The 18,427-nt window shown below is 46.5% G+C and overlaps 1 protein-coding gene across 6 annotated transcripts in view; it reads right to left on the bottom strand.

Moving 5' to 3' along the window:
- Positions 1–6,274: 6,274 nt before the first annotated feature.
- SLC29A3 (solute carrier family 29 member 3) overlaps positions 6,275–18,427 on the bottom strand; it is a gene marked incomplete at its 5' end in the record, with an annotated part of 32,767 nt that continues 20,614 nt past the window's right edge. For 2 of the 6 annotated variants that reach the window (XR_014511602.1, XR_014511604.1), the window contains 4 exons: positions 6,275–9,052; positions 9,093–13,011; positions 14,675–14,837; positions 16,396–16,622. Coding sequence is in view for 2 of the 6 variants with exons in the window: in XM_083441416.1 (XP_083297542.1) it covers positions 12,336–13,011; positions 14,675–14,837; positions 16,396–16,622 (1,066 nt within the window). Of the gene's footprint in view, positions 13,012–14,674; positions 14,838–16,395; positions 16,623–18,427 lie in introns of all 6 variants that reach the window. The other 4 variants (XM_083441416.1, XM_083441415.1, XR_014511603.1 and 1 more) reach the window with 3 other exon arrangements.

Below are 18,427 nucleotides of genomic sequence, written 5' to 3'. Positions count from 1 at the left end.
CACTTACAGAGCATCCTTCATGTGTACCAATACCAGGGAGGAGCACAGCAACAGCGCTGCTTTAGGGGGCCACATTCCCTTGTAGAGGTTCCTCCAGGAGCTGCTTACCAGTGGTGGAGAGGGGTCAAGAGACACAGGCTCTTGTTTTTGTCCAAGGCTGCCAAATTCAGTCAGTTTGTCTCAAAGGAGCTATCTTCTCAAGATGACTGAGGGGGCCCAACCCGACATCCTGAAGTTGCAAGATGTCTTGACGTCACATGTGCAAAGTTGGGAGGAGCCAGGGGCGGAGCCAAACGCCCTCTGAACATTGAGGGGGCCTGTCCGAAAGTGCCTTGGCCCCTAGGAGCTGGGGTCTATGGTTTGTTTTTTGATAGGTAGCATAATATAATACATGTAACTTAATATGGGTTGGGTGTTAGCCATCTTGGGGAGCTTTTTAAAAAAATAAAATAAAAATAAAACAAGACTGGATGCAAAAATGCATTAGGAAATAAAGAGTTTGCACCCGTCTTGGGAGCATTAGCAAATATGCTTGCCCACCTGCAGACTGGGATGGTACAGTCCCCAGGGGAAAGTACCACGCACAGAGAGAAACCTCTCCTTGAGTTAATTAATTGGTTTAGATTTTTATCCCACTCTCTCCCAGAGGCACAGGGTGTCTTTCAATTTGAAAGCCAATTCTAGAGAGGGAGATAGAAAGAAACAAGCGCAATGTTTTCAATTCTTAAAACTTTTTACCCCCTTAGGAAAAATAAATACAAAACCTAACCACAGAAACAACCCATTGAGAACGTTAAAAAGAGACTGCTGGATCAGGCCAATGGCCCTTTCATCATCCAGCATCCTGTTCATAGTCCAGCAAGCAGGGCCTGAGAGCCACAGCACTCTCCTCCTATGCAGGTCCCAGAAACTGACACTCAGAGGCACCTCCAGCAGAGGAAGGAGCACATCCCCACCACAAACAGCAGCCATGATTGGCTGATTGCCTGATTCTGCAGGCATCCATCTAATCCTCTTTCAAAGCCATCCGAGTTGGCAGCACCACTGCATCTGGCGAGAATGGCCCCCATCATTTTGACTATGTGCTGCATGAAGGAGTGCTTTCTTTGGTCTGTGGCGGATATCCCGACATCCAGCTTCATAGAATGCCTGCGGCGATTCAGGCGTTGTGAGGGGAAAAGAAACTTTTCTCTAGCCACTTTCTCCATGTTGCACACAGTGGCGTAGCGTGGGGGGGTGCAGGGGGGCCCGGCCGCACCAGGCGCAACATCTGGGGGGGGGGGCGCACTCGCACTCACAGCTCTCTGCCCCTACCTGGCTCACTCACTGTGCTGGCTGTGCGAATCCAATCTGAGCCACCGGGTCGCCGCCCACTGTGCACTGTGGAGGGGAGGGTGCCAGGCGTGCGCTGCGCTGCGGAGAGAGAGCGAGGGACTATCTGGGGGAGGGACAGTGCAGCGGGGGGGGGGGGTGCAAATTACTTGCCTTGCCCCGGGTGCTGACAACCCACGCTACGCCACTGGTTGCACATATTATGTACACCTCTATCATTCCCCCTCTTGCTTGTCTTTTCTCTAAAGTTCCCAATAGTTCAGTTGGTTAGAGTGTGGTGCTGATAATGCTAAGGTTGCAGGCTCAATCTCCATATGGGGCAGCTGCATCTTCCTGCATTGCAGGGGGTTGGACTAGACGATCCTCAGGGCCCCTTTGAACTCTACGGTTCTATGAAATGTTGTAAGCTCTCCTCAAAGGGGAGCTGCTCCGGCTGCTTGGTCATTTTGGTTGCCTTTCCCCAAAACTTTTCCAGCTCTGCAACACCCTTTCTGCTCACTCCCATTCCTTTCCCAACAGCGTCCGGTCCCTCTCTCCAATCGTCTGCTTCAACCCGCTCCGGGAAGGAGATCGACATCTCCTCATCTCTGTCCCTTCCGCAGGAGTGACACGTGTCCCTTCCCTCCAAGCTCAAGAACTTGATTGACGAGAGCAGCACAAGAGCAGGTGAGAGCACAACAATTAAGCCATCAATCAGCCTGTGACAAGCAGGGAAGGCAACGGCTGCCAACAGTCTGAACACCAGTGTTTTTATTCTATGTCGCCTGGGGCACGTACGCACCGCAGATAGATAGATCATCATTTGTAAGGACAACATCTGGGGTGCCTCCCAGACTGGCAGTGTTTTGCAGGAGGGATTCAAACGCACATTGCAGCTTAATGGTTTGAGTATTTCCAAGTGGATTAAAGCACTCTGTCGCCTTCGTGCGGCAAATTCGCTTTTAAAAACCTGCTTTTTGAAAACTGGACTTTTTGCAGTTTGGAAAGTGGTGGAGAAATGCATTGACGGGCAGATGTGTGACCACTCTTCAAGTCAGACAGGATGGGTGTTCATTATTATGTAGCCTCTCTATAAACAAATCAGAATAAACAGTCGGTGAAGAATAGCCATAGTCTCACGGTAAAGGTAAAGGGTAAAGGGACCCCTAACCATTAGGTCCAGTTGTGGACGACTCTGGGGTTGCAGCGCTCATCTCGCTTTAGTGGCCGAGGGAGCCGGCGTACAGCTTCCAGGTCATGTGGCCAGCATGACTAAGCCGCTTCTGGCGAACCAGAGCAGCGCACAGAAACACCGTTTACCTTCCTGCCGGAGCGGTACCTATTTATCTACTTGCACTTTGATGTGCTTTCGAACTGCTAGGTTGGCAGGAGCAGGGACCGAGCAACGGGAGCTCACCCCATCACGGGGATTCGAACCGCTGACCTTCTGATTGGCAAGTCCTAGGCTATGTGGTTTAACCCACAGCGCCACCCGTGTCCCAAGTAGTCTCACGGTACCACTGCAAAAGTTTAGTGCAAGCAAATCAAGAGGGATGCTGAACGATCTGCTCCCCCGCAAGAATCCTTGGCCTTTGCACCATTAAAAGGGAGACATTAATGTTTGTCAGTTGCTTAAGCATTATGCAGATTAGTTAACACACCCTGGCATGCCGGCTTGGCCCACTCTTGCAAAAACACAGTTATATCCTCCTTCGCATAACTGTGTGATAAATTAGGCAACTTCCGAAGAGCTTTGTTCCTTTTTCCAATGTAGTCCAGCAGAGCAAAAGCTTGCCTAATCGGGTGCTACACTCCTTCACCATCTGTTTGGGAGCTAATTACGGATGCAAAAAAGAAACGTGCTTTACAATTGCACCCGTAAAAAAGCTGTAAATGATTTAGGCGCATGCATATGCTCCCTGCAGAATTCAGCATGCATCTGCGGCTCCTTCTCCTCACGTTACAGACACAAATCAAGGGGAAAGTACCCAATGCTGACTAGCAGAATGTCCCTTGGATAGCGATCCCCCCCCCAAAAAAAAATCCGCTCCGACTTTCGTCTTCTTGGGAATGGTAAACAGGGCTGCCTTGAAACGATCCATTTGACTGCATTTTCTTCGCTTTGCTTTTCAAAACCGTTCACCAGCATCGTGTAAACATTGTCCAAATCATTCCATGGAGCAGACAAAAGGAAACCAGAACCTGGAAGGCTGAAGGTGACTCTGCAGCTGGACCAGCGAGATTTCAAAGCAGTTCCCTTCACACATCCTTATTCCCAAGGCTGGAGAAGATAAGCAACAACAAACCAAGTGCCTGATGCCCAGGGACACCCCTCCCACCTGCCTCTTAATGCTCATGGAAGCAGTTGCAGTATCTGTTTTCTGCTAAAACAGTTGGGAATAACTCACCCTACAGCTACCAGTTAATAGCTATAAGGCTTATTGTTTAGGTTGGTCCTGCAAAGCTTCTGAATGCCCAGCTGAAGGGAACCCATCAGAAACAGACAATGACCACTAAGGGCTCAAAATCTTTGGTTCTCCCTGGTTGTCTGGGGTTGCTAAGAAAGGACACACCACCAACCACTGTCCCTACCATACTACAGGACAGGACGGTTTAGACTTGGCTTGGTGGATCTCAAGATGCATGTTTGTGGATCACGTAGACACAATGTGATTCTCAACACCTGGCTAAAGTGCGAGCAACTTTAGCCACAGAAGGACCCTTCCAAGAATCACGTTCATTGTATCTCCTGCAAATGAGTGGATTTGATAATGGTCGAATAGTACACAAATGCTGGCAGGCTCTGCCAAGTAATTGAGCAACTGAGGATGCTCCTGGATGATGTTGCGGGACTCCAACTCCCAACAGACCCAGCCAGCATGGCTAATCATCAGAGACAATGGGAACTGTAGTCCAGCCTTGCCCAAGATGGGAGGGGCTTCCCCTTCCCATTTATTGTCAGGCATGTTCATTAAGCCAGCACAACAGCAACATCATGCTAATCCCAGGCCACAAACGTTTAGAAACCGGAAGGCAGGTGGAGAAAGAAAGATAGGGTTAAGCATGATACTCTAGACAAATGTTAAGCACTTCTAAATTCCATTGGTTTCAGTGGGGCTGTTAAACACATGCTTAAAACTCCTTCCACGGAAATTGGTGGGAACTGAAAAGTGATGGACTTTCATAGATGGATCATATTTGGGATAGCTCAGTCGGTAGAGCTCAAGACTCTCAATATCAGGGTCATAGGAGGAAAAGTTGGGCAAAAGATTCCTGCATTGCAGGGGGCTGGGCTCGATGACCCTTGTGGTCCCTTCTAACTTTATGATTCTATGACATTCTAAGATATCCAAAGTGCTTTGAAATGTTGTGATTTTGAGGTCAGGGTCACCAGCTATTATCCAATGGTTTGAAAGTGACCACCAATAGTCTTCCTTCCACCTTGAAACTGCAGATAGACCTTGGAAAGGGATACAAGCCTGTCGGTCTCACTAAAAACCAGCTTGTTGTGAGCGATATCAATGGTAGGTAAAGTTTAGTTCAAAGTCACTATTCTTAAAGAGAACAATGTGAGTTAGATATTGCATCATTAAGCAGCATGAAAAGGAGGGAAGAGGGAGCACTGACAAGGAAATTTATGCTGCCGTTTCAGGATTCTAGCATCACGGATGTGGTCTGAAAGACTGATGCGAAAATAAAATCAGAATATTTAATTTTCTCTCACATCTCAGTGCAGGAAGGAATGAGACTTGAATGTTTTCTTTAAAAAGGTTAGCAGGCTTGAAGCCATCTTGAACTTTTTACCTTGCTCTTCTGAAGGCTAGAAATAAGTACATATTTCAAGCAAATCAAATGTTTGTGTACATTGCCACTCAGTAATTCATTTCCTTTAACAGCCTGTGGAGACTCAGAGGCAAGTGTTAACTTCTCCACCCAGCCGCCCCGTCTCAGACATTTAGCCTTAAGACCTTTTCACTCTTACGCAACACTTTTTCTAAGATGTTCAGTTGGGAAAGGATGGCAGAGCTCCGATACCTTCGACAGAGAGGCAGAAGAGTTTTGGCAGCTGCTGTTTTGACCTGAAGAGATGGGAAAAGCTGTGCCAAGATGACTTCCTCATCTCTGCAAAAGATGCAGGAGCCTTGCCTGTCTTTGCACCAGGCTGTCTTAACTTGCTTTGTTTCTCCTTCCATTATCTGCCACTTGCATTTTGTATGCAGAAGAATACTTCTGTGGACACTGCCATCAACTTCCAATTTTCTAATTATCTGATCTTATTTACAATATAAGATTATACCCCAAAAAGGCCACTAAACACTCAAGTCTACCTCTCAATTTCATATTAAGAGCAGTTCTCTATGAGTGAGATTAGACCAGCTGCTAAGGTTAGTTTGGGAAGCGAATTCAATGCCTTGCTACAAGCACTTTCTACGAAATTACCTTACGAAAGTAAGACCTTCATCTAAGGGGAGATGAACTATCCAACCTTTTGGGGATCCAGGCTTGCTGTAAAAGACCTCTTTCTCTCACGTATAGTTGTAAAAACTGAATTTGTGACCCGGAAACAGTGACAGGCTGGAAGGGCTCAAAAGTAATCCAGAAGGTTGCTGCTGTGTTGGAAACCCCAACATCTAGAAAGCCATGGGTTCATCGCCCCTGGGCAAAGCCTCTTGACAGAATTAGGCCAATGGATCTTCTTTAGAAGGAGTTCCATGGTTAAGTCTTGCTGGTGTGGCAGAAGATTGGAGGCAAGGGTGGGGCTTCCTAGGTACATCAGTGGGAGTGCGAGATCAGGGTTGCACAGCAAACCAATCTCACTGCTGCCATGCCCTGGTATGTTGCAGGAAGGATGGCTCGACCTCACCACTTGGGCTGTCACTGGGGATTCCCCTCGGGCGATGCCACCTGCAGTCTTCTCACCATCTAATTTTAATGCAGACCAGACACCAAAATACACCAGCACTTAAAAAAATAGTAATTCTCTTTTATTAGTATTACTAAAATGACAAGGTTGTGTTTTGAAAAAATGCTGTTCATTTAGGTTTGACTAGTTCACAAAGAGTGGCTTGCAGTAGAACCCAAAAGACATGATTTACAAGCATATAGTGTTAAGGAAAACCTGGGTGTTTCAAGACAGGAAGTGCAAGAAGAAGAGCTAGTGGATTTGGCCTGTGTTGGGATGGGAGTGCCCATCACCTGCCAGGGATTGGGGGCAGGAGCTAAAAAACCCACCAAACCCTTTCAAACACACAGAGACATGTATTGGGATATCTCTTCCAATTAAACATTGTGAAATGTTTCCGGGGTTGAGAGAAGGCTCTGTGGTATGCAGGTGCCAATGCTGTCAGCGTCGGACATAGCTGCCTTCTGTGGCAAACTCACAGGACCAGTTTGTTAAATCCAGGAGAGAAAATGATATACACTCACAGAACACGGTCAACACATTTCCAGGGTAAGCCAACAGCTTAAATGATGGTTACTTTGCATGCAGTCAAACAGAACTGTAGGTCAACCAACCATTTATCTAGTCTTCACCATCTGGAAAGGAAATATTTCTAGTGTTTTAATTTCCTGAAAGTAGTGCAGTCAAGAAGGAGAGTCAAAGCAGCTCTATTTTCAAGGAGACCGGGCAACCACAAATGCTTGTTGCTGGCAGTGTCCTCATACACAGGTCTCAATGCAACAGGTTGTAGAGGAAAGTGGTTTTGGCCACTGCTTGAGGGCTCAATAAGAACACTGAACAGGTTTGCAGACAGTCACATACTTGACAGCCAGTGATAAACAAAACTGTCTCCAAACAGTTAAGGTTGGTGGCTTTTTTGCCTCTTTCAGACCACAAATAACTAGCAGAGTTACACATGGACTGGTGGACTACCAAGAAGAATAAAAGGCTTATGGGCTTGTGACTTGTGAACATCAGTAAATATTTGCTAGGTTGATGTTAAGAGTAACATCCTTACTGACGGTTGATGTTAAGTGTAAGTACTAGAGAGAGTATCTGCTACCTTATGCCACTGCTGCAGGGATCGGGTGATTCACTGAGCATTCATCCCCATCTGTTTGCAGGGAGATCAGACTGACACAGGCTATGTAATGTGCATTCGCCCTAGTTTGTTTGCAGGGAGGTTACACAGCATCATGTCATATCCCAAACTTTCCATTGCTTTTTCCTGTCACTTTCCCTACTGCAAAGGGAAGCGGGTCTGTAGGCAAGACCTCCCAAACAACAACAAATATTGCAACCTCGGCTTGCTGGTATGTTACCGAACCCCACCTGAAAACAGTGACAGTGTGGAAGTGCTCATAAGTTCTTTAGCACTGGCTGAATCTGCCAAGGTGCCACCTTCAATGGTCCAATTAGATCTGAGCTATGCTCTCCAGGAATGAATGGATGGTCTAGCATTCTACTGTAGCCACACCAGAAATTTGGGGGAGCTGGGAAGGGCAGAGAGAAACTAATGGAGAAAACACAGCTTTGGTCTTGTTTATGTATTTCTCCACACACACAAACACACAGCTCATTCCAAAATGGATGAATGTAGGGATGCCTCTGAACCTTTTATCTGTGCTATTTTCCAAGTGGAAAAGCGAACAGGAAGTGTGAGACTAATCAAAGCCAGTCAGCCTGTGTCATAAATCCATGCAGCAAAGACCCAAGGATTTCCTAATGGAACAAGTATTCACTTACGATTTCCAGAGTTTACACAATGGCATATCACAAACCATAAAAGCTGCAGCCCCTCCATCACATGCCTAGTAAATTTTCTGCTCACATCTGGTTTCATATTTATTTCTAAATCACCTATAAAGCTATACTCTGTGTGCATTACTAGTGATCCCAAGCTAAACACCGAAGGCACACTTAGGGTGCTCCATCCTCAGTTACTGCTGTCAATCATGTCAGTTTACTATCTACTAGCTCTGTTTTTTCTTTAGATCCAGTAATAAAAACCAGCAGGAGAGTGTGTCTTTTTGGATTTTTTGTTTTAAAGCACAGCTATCAGATCTCTTAAAACAACAACAAGAACAACTTTCCTGCTCGTAACAGATGCCATCAAGCCCACATTCCCACACATGATGCGTGATATGGTCTTTGGTGACTAGGTCAGATTATTTTCCAATTAGCATTCTGTCAAGTGTTAAATAACAGAGCCACAGAGAACTGTGATTTTAAGTCCTTCTCTAATTCATCCCCCAGACAGACCTAGCATTTGACAAATCTGCCACATCTTAAGCTGTGCCAGTGGTTCAGTCGTACAAACCTTGGAATCACACCCCCTGGGAATCTTTCTGGCGTGACTGACACCCTGTTGTTCTTGTGCAAGCAGAAAGTAATTCTATGGACCTTGCACAGGGGAGGGTCTTGGGGGTGGGGGTGGGACTCACAGTGCTTTAACTACACATAGAAAGAGGATGCCGACTTCATTAACAATGTCCTAACATTTAAAAGTTATGCCTGGCACCCTCCTCAGTCTTCTATTTGCTTCCCTGCTGGCATCACAACATCTTTTGAGCAGACAAATATCTGCCCCACCCCCATTGCACGTGCAATGAAACAGATGTGCTTGGATTCCTTACGAGGACCAGTACACACACACACACACACACACACACACACACACACAGGGTTTGGGGGGGGCATGTAAATGTCATGCATGCAAGAAATTCTAAGATGTGAAGAGGTGCAAGACAGTGAAACCCAAAGCAAGTATTTTCCCTGCTTAACGAGTTACATCTTTGCCTGAAAAAATACACTGGGTGCTTACGAGTTACATCTTTGCCTGAAAAAATAACCCTCTACAACGGCACGTTGCCAGAGTTCAAATGAGTACATACTTCATGATGTTGAGATATTAGACACAATTTTGAAGCCTACTGAATTGTGCAAAATCTCCTTCTAGTCTTCCTTTTTGGCTTATACATAGATTGGTAACTGCAGTTTTGCTTTCTCCCTCTCACAGCTCAATCCTATACATGTCTACTCAAAAGTAAATCCAGATATTTTCAGCAGAGCTTACTCCCAGCAGGCCTGTACATTCTAGAGGACCACAGCCTGAAGCTAAACCAACCAATGATGACTGTGATTAAGATAAACTTCAAGACATTGAGCCATGTCTGTTCTATTCTATAATGCCTTTTTTTTTGCCCAAACATTTCCACATATTTCAGAAGACTTACTCTTCAAAAGCATCCAGTGCCTTTAGCTAAAGAAACAATGTTCACCAGCATGGGAACATTATTGTGTTATTTAACCACTGGCACCCTGTTGTGCGCTTTGAAGAAAACTTAATAACCATTTGCATTACTACTCTATACAAGTAAAAGTTAGCACTGAATTCAGTTCCAAATGGTGTAACTCAGGCTTCCTCAAACTCGGCCCTCCAGATGTTTTTGACATTAGGAACTCCCATGATCCCTAGCTAGCAGGACCAGTGGTCAGGGATTATGGGAATTGTAGTCTCAAAACATCTGGTTTGAGGAAACCTGGTGTAGATCAAAGATGGGAAAACCTCCTGATGTTGGACTACAACTCCCATCATCCCTCACCACTGGACATGCTAGCTGTGGCTGGTGGTATTTGGAGTCCAATGACATCTGGATGGCTACAGGTTCCTTCGCCATCCCTGGTTTACATGGAGCAGGATTAACCTAGCAGTCACTGAGAGATCCTACAGAATTACTCAGAGTTCAATGGGACTTACTCCCAGGTAAGAGGGTACAGGATTGCTGTCTCAAGTCAAAGTAAAGGGATGCTGTCAGATAATAAATGACACAGCCAAGACCTTGCTTCTTCACCAGTTGAAATAAAAGCATGGGCTGTAGCGGCACGTCACTTTTGTCAGCTGCCATGCCATCCCTCTGTCAAATTTTGTTTGCAGCAATAAACCTGGCAAGCTGCATCTCAAAGGAAAAGGTGCAATGCAAGTGCTAGGATGCCTTTTCTTGTTGAAAGCATTTACTTGGAAACCCTAGTTAGGCTTTTCTGGCGTTTCCTCCTTCTTAACCATATGCCATGAACACCTTTCTGCGAGCCAGAGTTTGCCGAGATAATGTAAAGGAAGAATTGGAGAGTGGGAAAGAGGCTGCAACAATCTCCTGCTTGCTAAATACTTCCTCTACAAATGCCTACAGAGGCCAGTCGCCTGTTGCCTTTCGAGCTGTCTTCCAGTTTCAAAACCTTTCACGTGGGGAAAATGGGTTAAACATGGCAGTGGGTTTTGATAGGTGGGGACACTAGGAATTGTCATCCTAAACACCTGTAGGTCACCAGGATTTTTAATTTTGTTTTTTTACAAAATCCAACCAGTCTGGGTAACAAAGGATTATTACTATTATTTTCCATAAGCCAACCAGTCTGGATGGGTAGAACTGTGAAACACCTTTCCCCTACAAGTTTCCTTCCCTTGCATTTACTTTGCAAAATAAGCCTCTTCCATTTCTATTAAAACGGCTGGTTCTGCCCTCAAGAAACAAAGCTCGATGATGCAATGTCATCCCCCATCCTCCTCATGATGCAAGGAACAATGGCGTCCTGGACTAATTCTGCATACATTTACTTCAAATCTTTTGCCAGTGCTTAAAATGTAAGAAGAGCCTGCTGGATCAGGCCAATAGCCCATCTAGTCTAGTACCCTGTTCTCACTGTGGACAAACAGAAAAACCGATGGCACGCCCACAGACAGGAGCCAAGCACAAGAGCAGCACTCTCCCTTCTCACAGCTTCCAACAACGGTTGTTCAGAAGCCTACTGCCTTCAGCAATGCAGCTAGAACATAACCATCGTGGCCATTAGCTGCTGATGGCCTTAACCCATCAATTTTAAGCTTGATTTCCCTGCTTTAAATGGGGATTTCAATAGCAGCCATGATTTAGGTGCATTTTGAGAAGCTGGGATTGAGAGTGCATAATGGCTCCAAGGCCCCAGGCAATTAATAACCACACCTCTACAAGTACACTCGGTGACATGAGCAATTCTTACCCTGCTCCTCATTTCGGCTCTCTTGTGCTTTTTAAAGTTCTGGTCCCAGGATGAGGAGCCTTTGCACTCTCAGTTTCTGGATAATCAAGGTTCCTTGGCATTTGCCCTTCCCTCTAGGGACTTGGCTAGAAGCACATGTTGAATGTTGCTTAATGACACCCTCTTTTCACCTGGCATCATTCCATGATTTCCCCTTCTTAAAAACAGCTGCTGAGAATTCCTTCCACCTGGTATGTATATTTGCTACCTGTTCCTGTAGCATGAATACAACAGAATCTACTCAAAAGGCATATCCCGCCCCCCAAGGGTTTGCATAAGATGCCTCTCAAGAAACATGCAGCAAATTAACTGCTCCTTCGCAGAGTTTTTCCATAACAATTGCTATTATTATTATTTTTAACAATTTGTAGATTTCCTGCAATAAAAAAAGTCAAGAGTTCAGCATTTAATTTCCCAGTATCCTTGGCAAAATGTAAGTGGTTCCTTTTCCCATTGATCCTGTAAGGCAAAATATGTACAAGTACCAAAAACATTACAAACAAACACACTGTTAAACATGACACAGGAAATGGGGAAAGTCTCAGCGACGCATCGCAAGCATGTGAATTTGGCCCCTGTATTTTGTGATATGCTTCTAAGCATCTTCCCCGCTGCTACAGTCAAGAGAGTTCGGATCAACTCCTGAAAAACAAGGAAATGGTTGCTTTCTGAACATGATTGAAAAATAAAAATAAATAAAATCCTAGTACAGTTGTACCTTGGAAGTCGAACAGAATCTGTTCCGGAAGCCCGTTCGACTTGCAAAATGTTCAAAAACCAAAGAGTGGCTTCTGATTGGCTGCAGGAAGCTTCTGCAGCCAATTGGAAGCCGCGAAAGCCCCATTGGACATTCAGCTTCCAAAAATCATTTGAAAACCGGAACACTCACTTCCGGGTTTGCGGCGTTTGGGAGCCAAAACGTTTGAGAACTAAGCTGTTTGAAAACCAAGATACAACTGCACCCCAAAGCTCAGGGGATGGACTTCAATCTTCCCCTTGCTTGCTTCTACATGAGGTGGACAGCAAGAACCGAGAAGACGGATCCCAAAGCCAGCCCCAACTGCAAGAACATCATCATCAATACTCCGGCTGCCTCTGACAGCTCTTTTGGCGTGACTTTGGGGCCATACATCATGGCTAAAGTATTCAGGTAGCCGTTGCTGAATCCGAGCAACACCGTGAAGACCACCGGATAGGCATCCTGGGTGAAGAAGACCTTCGCGATGTGTTTCCGAGGTTGGAAGTTGCACAACATGAAGACTGGCACAAAGAAAGTTCTCAGCAGAACCAGAGCTGGCAGCAACTTGCTCTTCGGTCCAGGGGCCTGGATCCAGACGGTGATCTGCCGTCCGCACCAGTCGGCAAAATTGTACAGAAGGAAACTAGTGAGGGGCGTGAAGTACTTGTCCGTCCACAAGCTCCCTGGGACCTTGTTGACTGACTCTATGCTGGATGAGATTGCAGGGAAGATGATGATAGAGATGAAGTAGACGTAGAAGACGCAGAAGCCCAGCACGCCCATCTCCTTTAGGATGGATCCCAAGGGAGGGATCCTTCCTCTTTGGTTTCTGTCTGGGGGAAGCAGGCTGGTGTTGCCTGTGGCTGTATCACCATCCTCCAAATAGTCACTAGGCAAGACACATGGTGGCTGCGTGCCGCCCTGTCGCCTTTCCATATAGTACCTGAAATAAGAGAGGCACAGAAAAAAGGCTAGTGTCAGGAAGCCCAACAAAGATGGCAAAACTAGGGACTGAAACGGAAAGGAGATACTCATCAAAGAAGACAACAGTGCCAGAAGCCACGGTTTGTATATGGTTTGATTCTTTGGCAGCAGCTGAAGGATCTCAGGTGGCACAACAAATCTCTGGGTTGCCACTGCTAGTCAGAGAAGACTAATACTTTGTTTGTGTTGTGAGTCATTTATTCAAGGTCCTGTAGCTTGGGGAGTGTATGAATGAGTCAGGAGTCTCTGAGCAGAGGCGACAAAAGAGGCGGCTGGTGGACCCTATTCCAATGATCCCTGTTATGGAGCAGCATGGAGACGGGAGGGCTGGATGTATGGGAGATCTAGACAGCCACAGACCATCTCTTCTACATCAGCCCCCTGCCAGCATGGTCAATGGTAAGGGATGATGGGACCCATAGCAGAGCAACATCTGGAGAGCACAACTTTGGCTGCCCCAAGGCACATCAGCATTCCAATCCCTACCTTGCAGATCTGCAGTGAGGACTCAAGAGAGAGTGGCCTGCCAAGCAAGACCAGAGATCTGACAACTTGTCCTCTTAGCCACTACAACACCAGCTGACAGTGAGTCTCTGGGTGGCAACAGAACTACCTCCCTAGCTGTCAGGCGGCTGCCAGCAACTCCCAAGTGGCTGGTTGCCCAGGAATATACAAAGACAAGGAAATGATTCTTACCATCCGCTTTTTTATTCAGTATTCACAGAGAGTGCCCTCTACCTTTGAGCTCTTTGCTCTCCTACATTCAAGGCTCGCCGGGTTCTGGGAGAGGGGGGTCTGGAATGCTTTCTAAAGACACTGTGTCTGTCATCTCGTCCCCCTGGTGTTTCCCCTATCTCTTCCCCCTCTCCCATTCTTTCCCAACTTTCTCCCTCATCTGCCTGAGCTGTGACCTCCCTTAAACCCCTCTTCCTCTTCTCTGGAAGATTCAGGCTGGGTCTCCACCATTCCTCCTCTGCCCAGTCCCTGATAATAGCAGAGGCAGGGAGGCGATATAGACAGGAGCAATTCTGCAGAGGTCAGATAAGAATCCACATAAAGCTCCTCACCAAGTATCCTGCATCATAGGAGACTACCTCTAAGGCAACAGCGGCCTTAATTGGTACCAGGAAATTAGCAGGCAATGGCTCACAAGCTTGTTATTTTCAACCTACAGCTAGAAAACACACTGGGACTGGCCTGCGTCACTTAAGCGAGAGCTACAAACCATAGTGATTTCAAGAAGTCTCGTAGCAACAGCGTGAATGCTAGATTCAGAAGCAGCTCTGCCACAAAGCTGATACAGCTTGCTGGCCCCACGGTTTTAGGGTTAGAAGCCACAGTCACCAGCACTATCTAAGTGGTTCATAGCTTCTCAAGTAACCATGTTTGTGTGTGTGTGTGTCTGTCTGTGTGCACAGTGGTAAATCCCACAGTTCCTGTCTGGTTTTCTTTTTAATCAAATCAGGAAGTTCAGCAAACAGGGGGAAAGAGTCAGCACATTTTCCACTGAGGGCAGAAGGGGACCTCCACAAAAAGGCAGGAAGCATCGAGAGGAAGCTGTTTTGGAACTCAGCCATTAAGGTACATGCTGCGTGGCAACCTGATGGTCCAAGGGGATTTACCTGGAATACTCCAGCTTGGGAAGGATCAAGTACATCCCAATACAAAGAATAACGAAGAGGTCTGCTGTCAGGAAGTAGGCCAAAGCACTGTCTGTAACATCAGGTGCCGCTGCCAGATCCACCACCAATGCCACGGCGCTCACTGTTCCTCCCATGGCCTGACCTACATGGCGAGGAAAGAGGGCGAGGAAGGAGAACAAAAGTCAACGAACTGTGAAATAAGCCCTGGCCTATACTGCGTCTGCCAGAGCCAGACACTTGCAGGAGGGAGTGGCTCTGAATCAGACAAGCTGGAACTGAGGAAAGCGACAAAAGCAGTAATTAGGGAAGTTCGCAGTTCAGCTGCATTTGCTCTGCAGTGTTATCTAGCCAGAGATCCTGTGATTTTGGTTTGTTCTGCTCACAACGGATTTACCTTTGGCCACTTGTGTCCTTGCTCTTGTTAACTTGTGGGGTTTTTTTCTTCATCCCAAGACCTTCTTCTCATATGCATGTCTTGGATTAACAATGGTAACATCCATTGTGAGTTTTGGGAAGGGTTAGCTTTTGTTTCGCAGCAAAACCACACAGAGACACACACAAGTGTTGAAGGATTTCTGCATTTGAGCAAGGACACTCTTGCAAGAATCGTCAAATTCCCTTCCCCCCACCAAAAAAACACACATTTATGTAAAGATGGCTTCATGTAATTGTTTTTTTCACACAGAAAAAAGCAAGTAAACCAACAGGGAAATGTCACCAAGAGACTCTCATCTGCCATGCTTAAAAACCACCCCAGTTTCTAGAAGGGCTAAGCTTAAATTGTTTTGACTGAGACTGGATGAAAAATGTACGGGCACAATTCCACCCTGCCTTGCAATTCTGCGAAATAGCGTTTCTGTGGTCTGGTGGGTAAAGCCTTTTGGCCTCCTGGTTTTGTTGCCAAATTGTTTCTTTTATGCAGGCATAGTGTGGCTTTCTTGATCTGCACTAAAAATAAAGATATGCTCCAGTACTCTGCAAATACTGGGAGGTTTCCAACAGGAGGTCTGGTGAAAGTCTGCACAGTGGGTCAACCCCCCTAATAACATTCTTTGCTACGGCCTTGAGGGAAAAAAAAGAAAACCTGAAACCTCTGTATTGATTTTAGCATCTCTCTTCCCACCTCGCCTCTCTCAAAGCACATTTCCAGTGTTATCAACGTCTGCTAAACCTCGAGGGGCCTCATCATTCATAGCTGCAAACTTGGAACTCATCAGTTATGGAAATGAATGTTAATGCTGAATTTGAAATGAGACAATGCAAAGTTTCATATTTTTTTCCCTGAGATATAAACAAACACAGAGATGAATGCAGATGTTTTCTTTTTGTACAAAAAGTTAACTCCGTTTTCCCAAACTGAAATACTGAAAGGCTGGACCTCGGAGGAAGAAATAAGGACTAAGGAAAACGGGTGGAGGGGGGAAATCCACACAAACCGGAGAGTCAGCTTGCTTAATCTGCTGAGCTTCCTTCAAAACTTCCGTCCGACAACACTGTGCGGTTCTTTATTTTCCAAAAGTCATCTTCTGTTAACTTCGTTCAGGGTGAATGCATCGTCATGGGACTAGGCGCTGCCAAAACCTCAAGCCTAAAAGGCAGCACATGCATCCTGCCCACGAAGAAGATGAAAAGCAATTGGAGAAGCCCTGTCTCATGAACTACAGTTTCCAGCCGGGGGCATCACCGGGAGGAGACTTAACCTGAAATCAGCGCTTGGGAATTCCGCATGGGAAAGCTTCCCGTCAGGCCGAAGACGCTGCTGCTGAAGATGGTGGCAGCGCTGCTGGAGACAACCACACAGACGATGGTGATGACGAAGAAGCCCGAAGTCCAGGCGGAGGTGTCCACTTTCACCAGCACCGTGATCACCACCAAGGCAGCCAGCATGGTGACCAAGGAGGAGAGAATGCGCACGCTGACGGAGACCCTGGAGGAGAAAGGCAAGCAGGGTTATAGCATGTGGCTTCTGTGCAAGAAGAGCCCCCTGCTCTTCTCCTTCTCTCCTCCTGACTGGGTGTTGCACAGCAGCACCAAACAGAAGGACACACGAGGTACAGGAGACGTCCCAAGCAATGAGGAGGTGGGGAAAGGCAGAGGGAAGGGAAGGCACGTTGCACAAATCAAGAGAGAATATTAGTGGCAGAGGCAGGAACCGAGGAGCCCTGTTCTGGCTTCTCACAGCTGGGTGTGCAATGCGCCGTCTCCCCTAAGAGCCCCAGTGCTCAGCCTAACTCATCAATTTGTGCAGAAACCTACATTAAGAGGCAAATATGCCAGTTAGCATTGAGATGTTACAATGAAAGGGCACGCTGAGCAGGTTCACCAAGGGAAAGTGGGGCTTTTGAGATCTTTCCTACATCCAAAATCAAAACAAGGCCAAGTGCATACCAGAATAAGACTGCTAATCTGTCCTCCCCACCTGCTATCTGTTAGGATATTTCCGTTCCACCTTAAAAGAGAGCAGGCTTTGTGAGTCACAGAGTCTGTGTATTTCCTGTTTCACAGGATGTTTCTGTTGTGTCTTTGTTTTCGTCTCTCTCTGCCGGAACACTGAAGCAGGCAGTCATGTTTTCCTTTGTTCTGATCAACGCAGAAATAAACTTGTAAATAATGCTCTCCTGAGTGCATCTTTCGCTGTGCATTATCTGCTGATAGAGCGTGCATCAATTCTGGAATGTGGCAAGCTATTTCTGGAGCTCGTGTCTACGCGTGTTGATACTGCGTGTCTACGGGAGATCGATGGACGTCCGGAGACGACGTGGAGTCATGATGGACTTTGTCTCCCTGGCAGTATCCCAACACTATCTGCTATAAACAAATGGGCCCTGCATTTAACACTAAGCCTTCCAGCTCTTTTCCGGCTGAAAGTGCCACAAGAGGTGACTCGCCTTTACACCCTAGCCAAGAGAAGCAGCAGGCATGACGCTACCCTTCTCACATCAGTGTTGCTGCTGCTGGTGGAATGGGGGCAGCCACAGCAGAAGCACAGGACTGGCTCCTCTGTGCACCCACACAGCCCCAACCTCACCCCGCCCCATTGCCACACCATCCAGGTACGCAGCAAGAACTCTGGCGCTGGGGCCCTCACCTTAAAAGGGCCATTTTATAGATCACACAGAGAAAAGTCCAGGTTTGCTAGTAAATGCACACTCATTAGCGGGCTTCAGCCAACCACAATTCCATGAGGAGCATACCTAGACAATGCAAATATCCGTCACATTTGCATTTCAAAGAGTACTCTTGAGCTTCACCCTTAAAAAGACAATGTGTGATATGCTTCACTCCACCTGTTGCCTATCACAGTTGCCATTTCCCCCATGTGAATCTGAAGAGGATTCTTCGTAGAATTGAGATTCTTCATAGAATTCTTTATAGAACTGTAGAGTTGGAAGGGACCCCATGGATCTAGTTTAACCCCCTGCAATGCAGGAGCTTGCAGCTGTCCCATACAGGGATTGAACCTGCAACCCTGGCGTTATCAGCACCACACTCTAACCAACTGAGCTATCCAGGTGTAAAGTATTTTTTTTAAAAAATAGGCAGGGCCTCTCAAGCAGGGCTGCAGGGTGAAATGGACCAGTAGCTTTGTTTCTGGGATGGGCTTTGGCTTTTATGCATTTACCTTAATTATGGAGCATCTTATTATTACAGCGCCTGAATGCAGTCTTTTTGTGCAGGAAATTCAACATTCGGTCTCACGACAAATGGAAACTTCCTTATTTTCCACGCTGC

This window comes from Podarcis tiliguerta (assembly GCF_965153285.1).
Source record: "Podarcis tiliguerta genome assembly, chromosome: 5".
In the NCBI taxonomy this organism is placed as follows: domain Eukaryota; kingdom Metazoa; phylum Chordata; class Lepidosauria; order Squamata; family Lacertidae; genus Podarcis; species Podarcis tiliguerta.
Note: the sequence above shows the minus strand (reverse complement) of the source record. Positions and strands in the feature narration are given on the sequence as shown.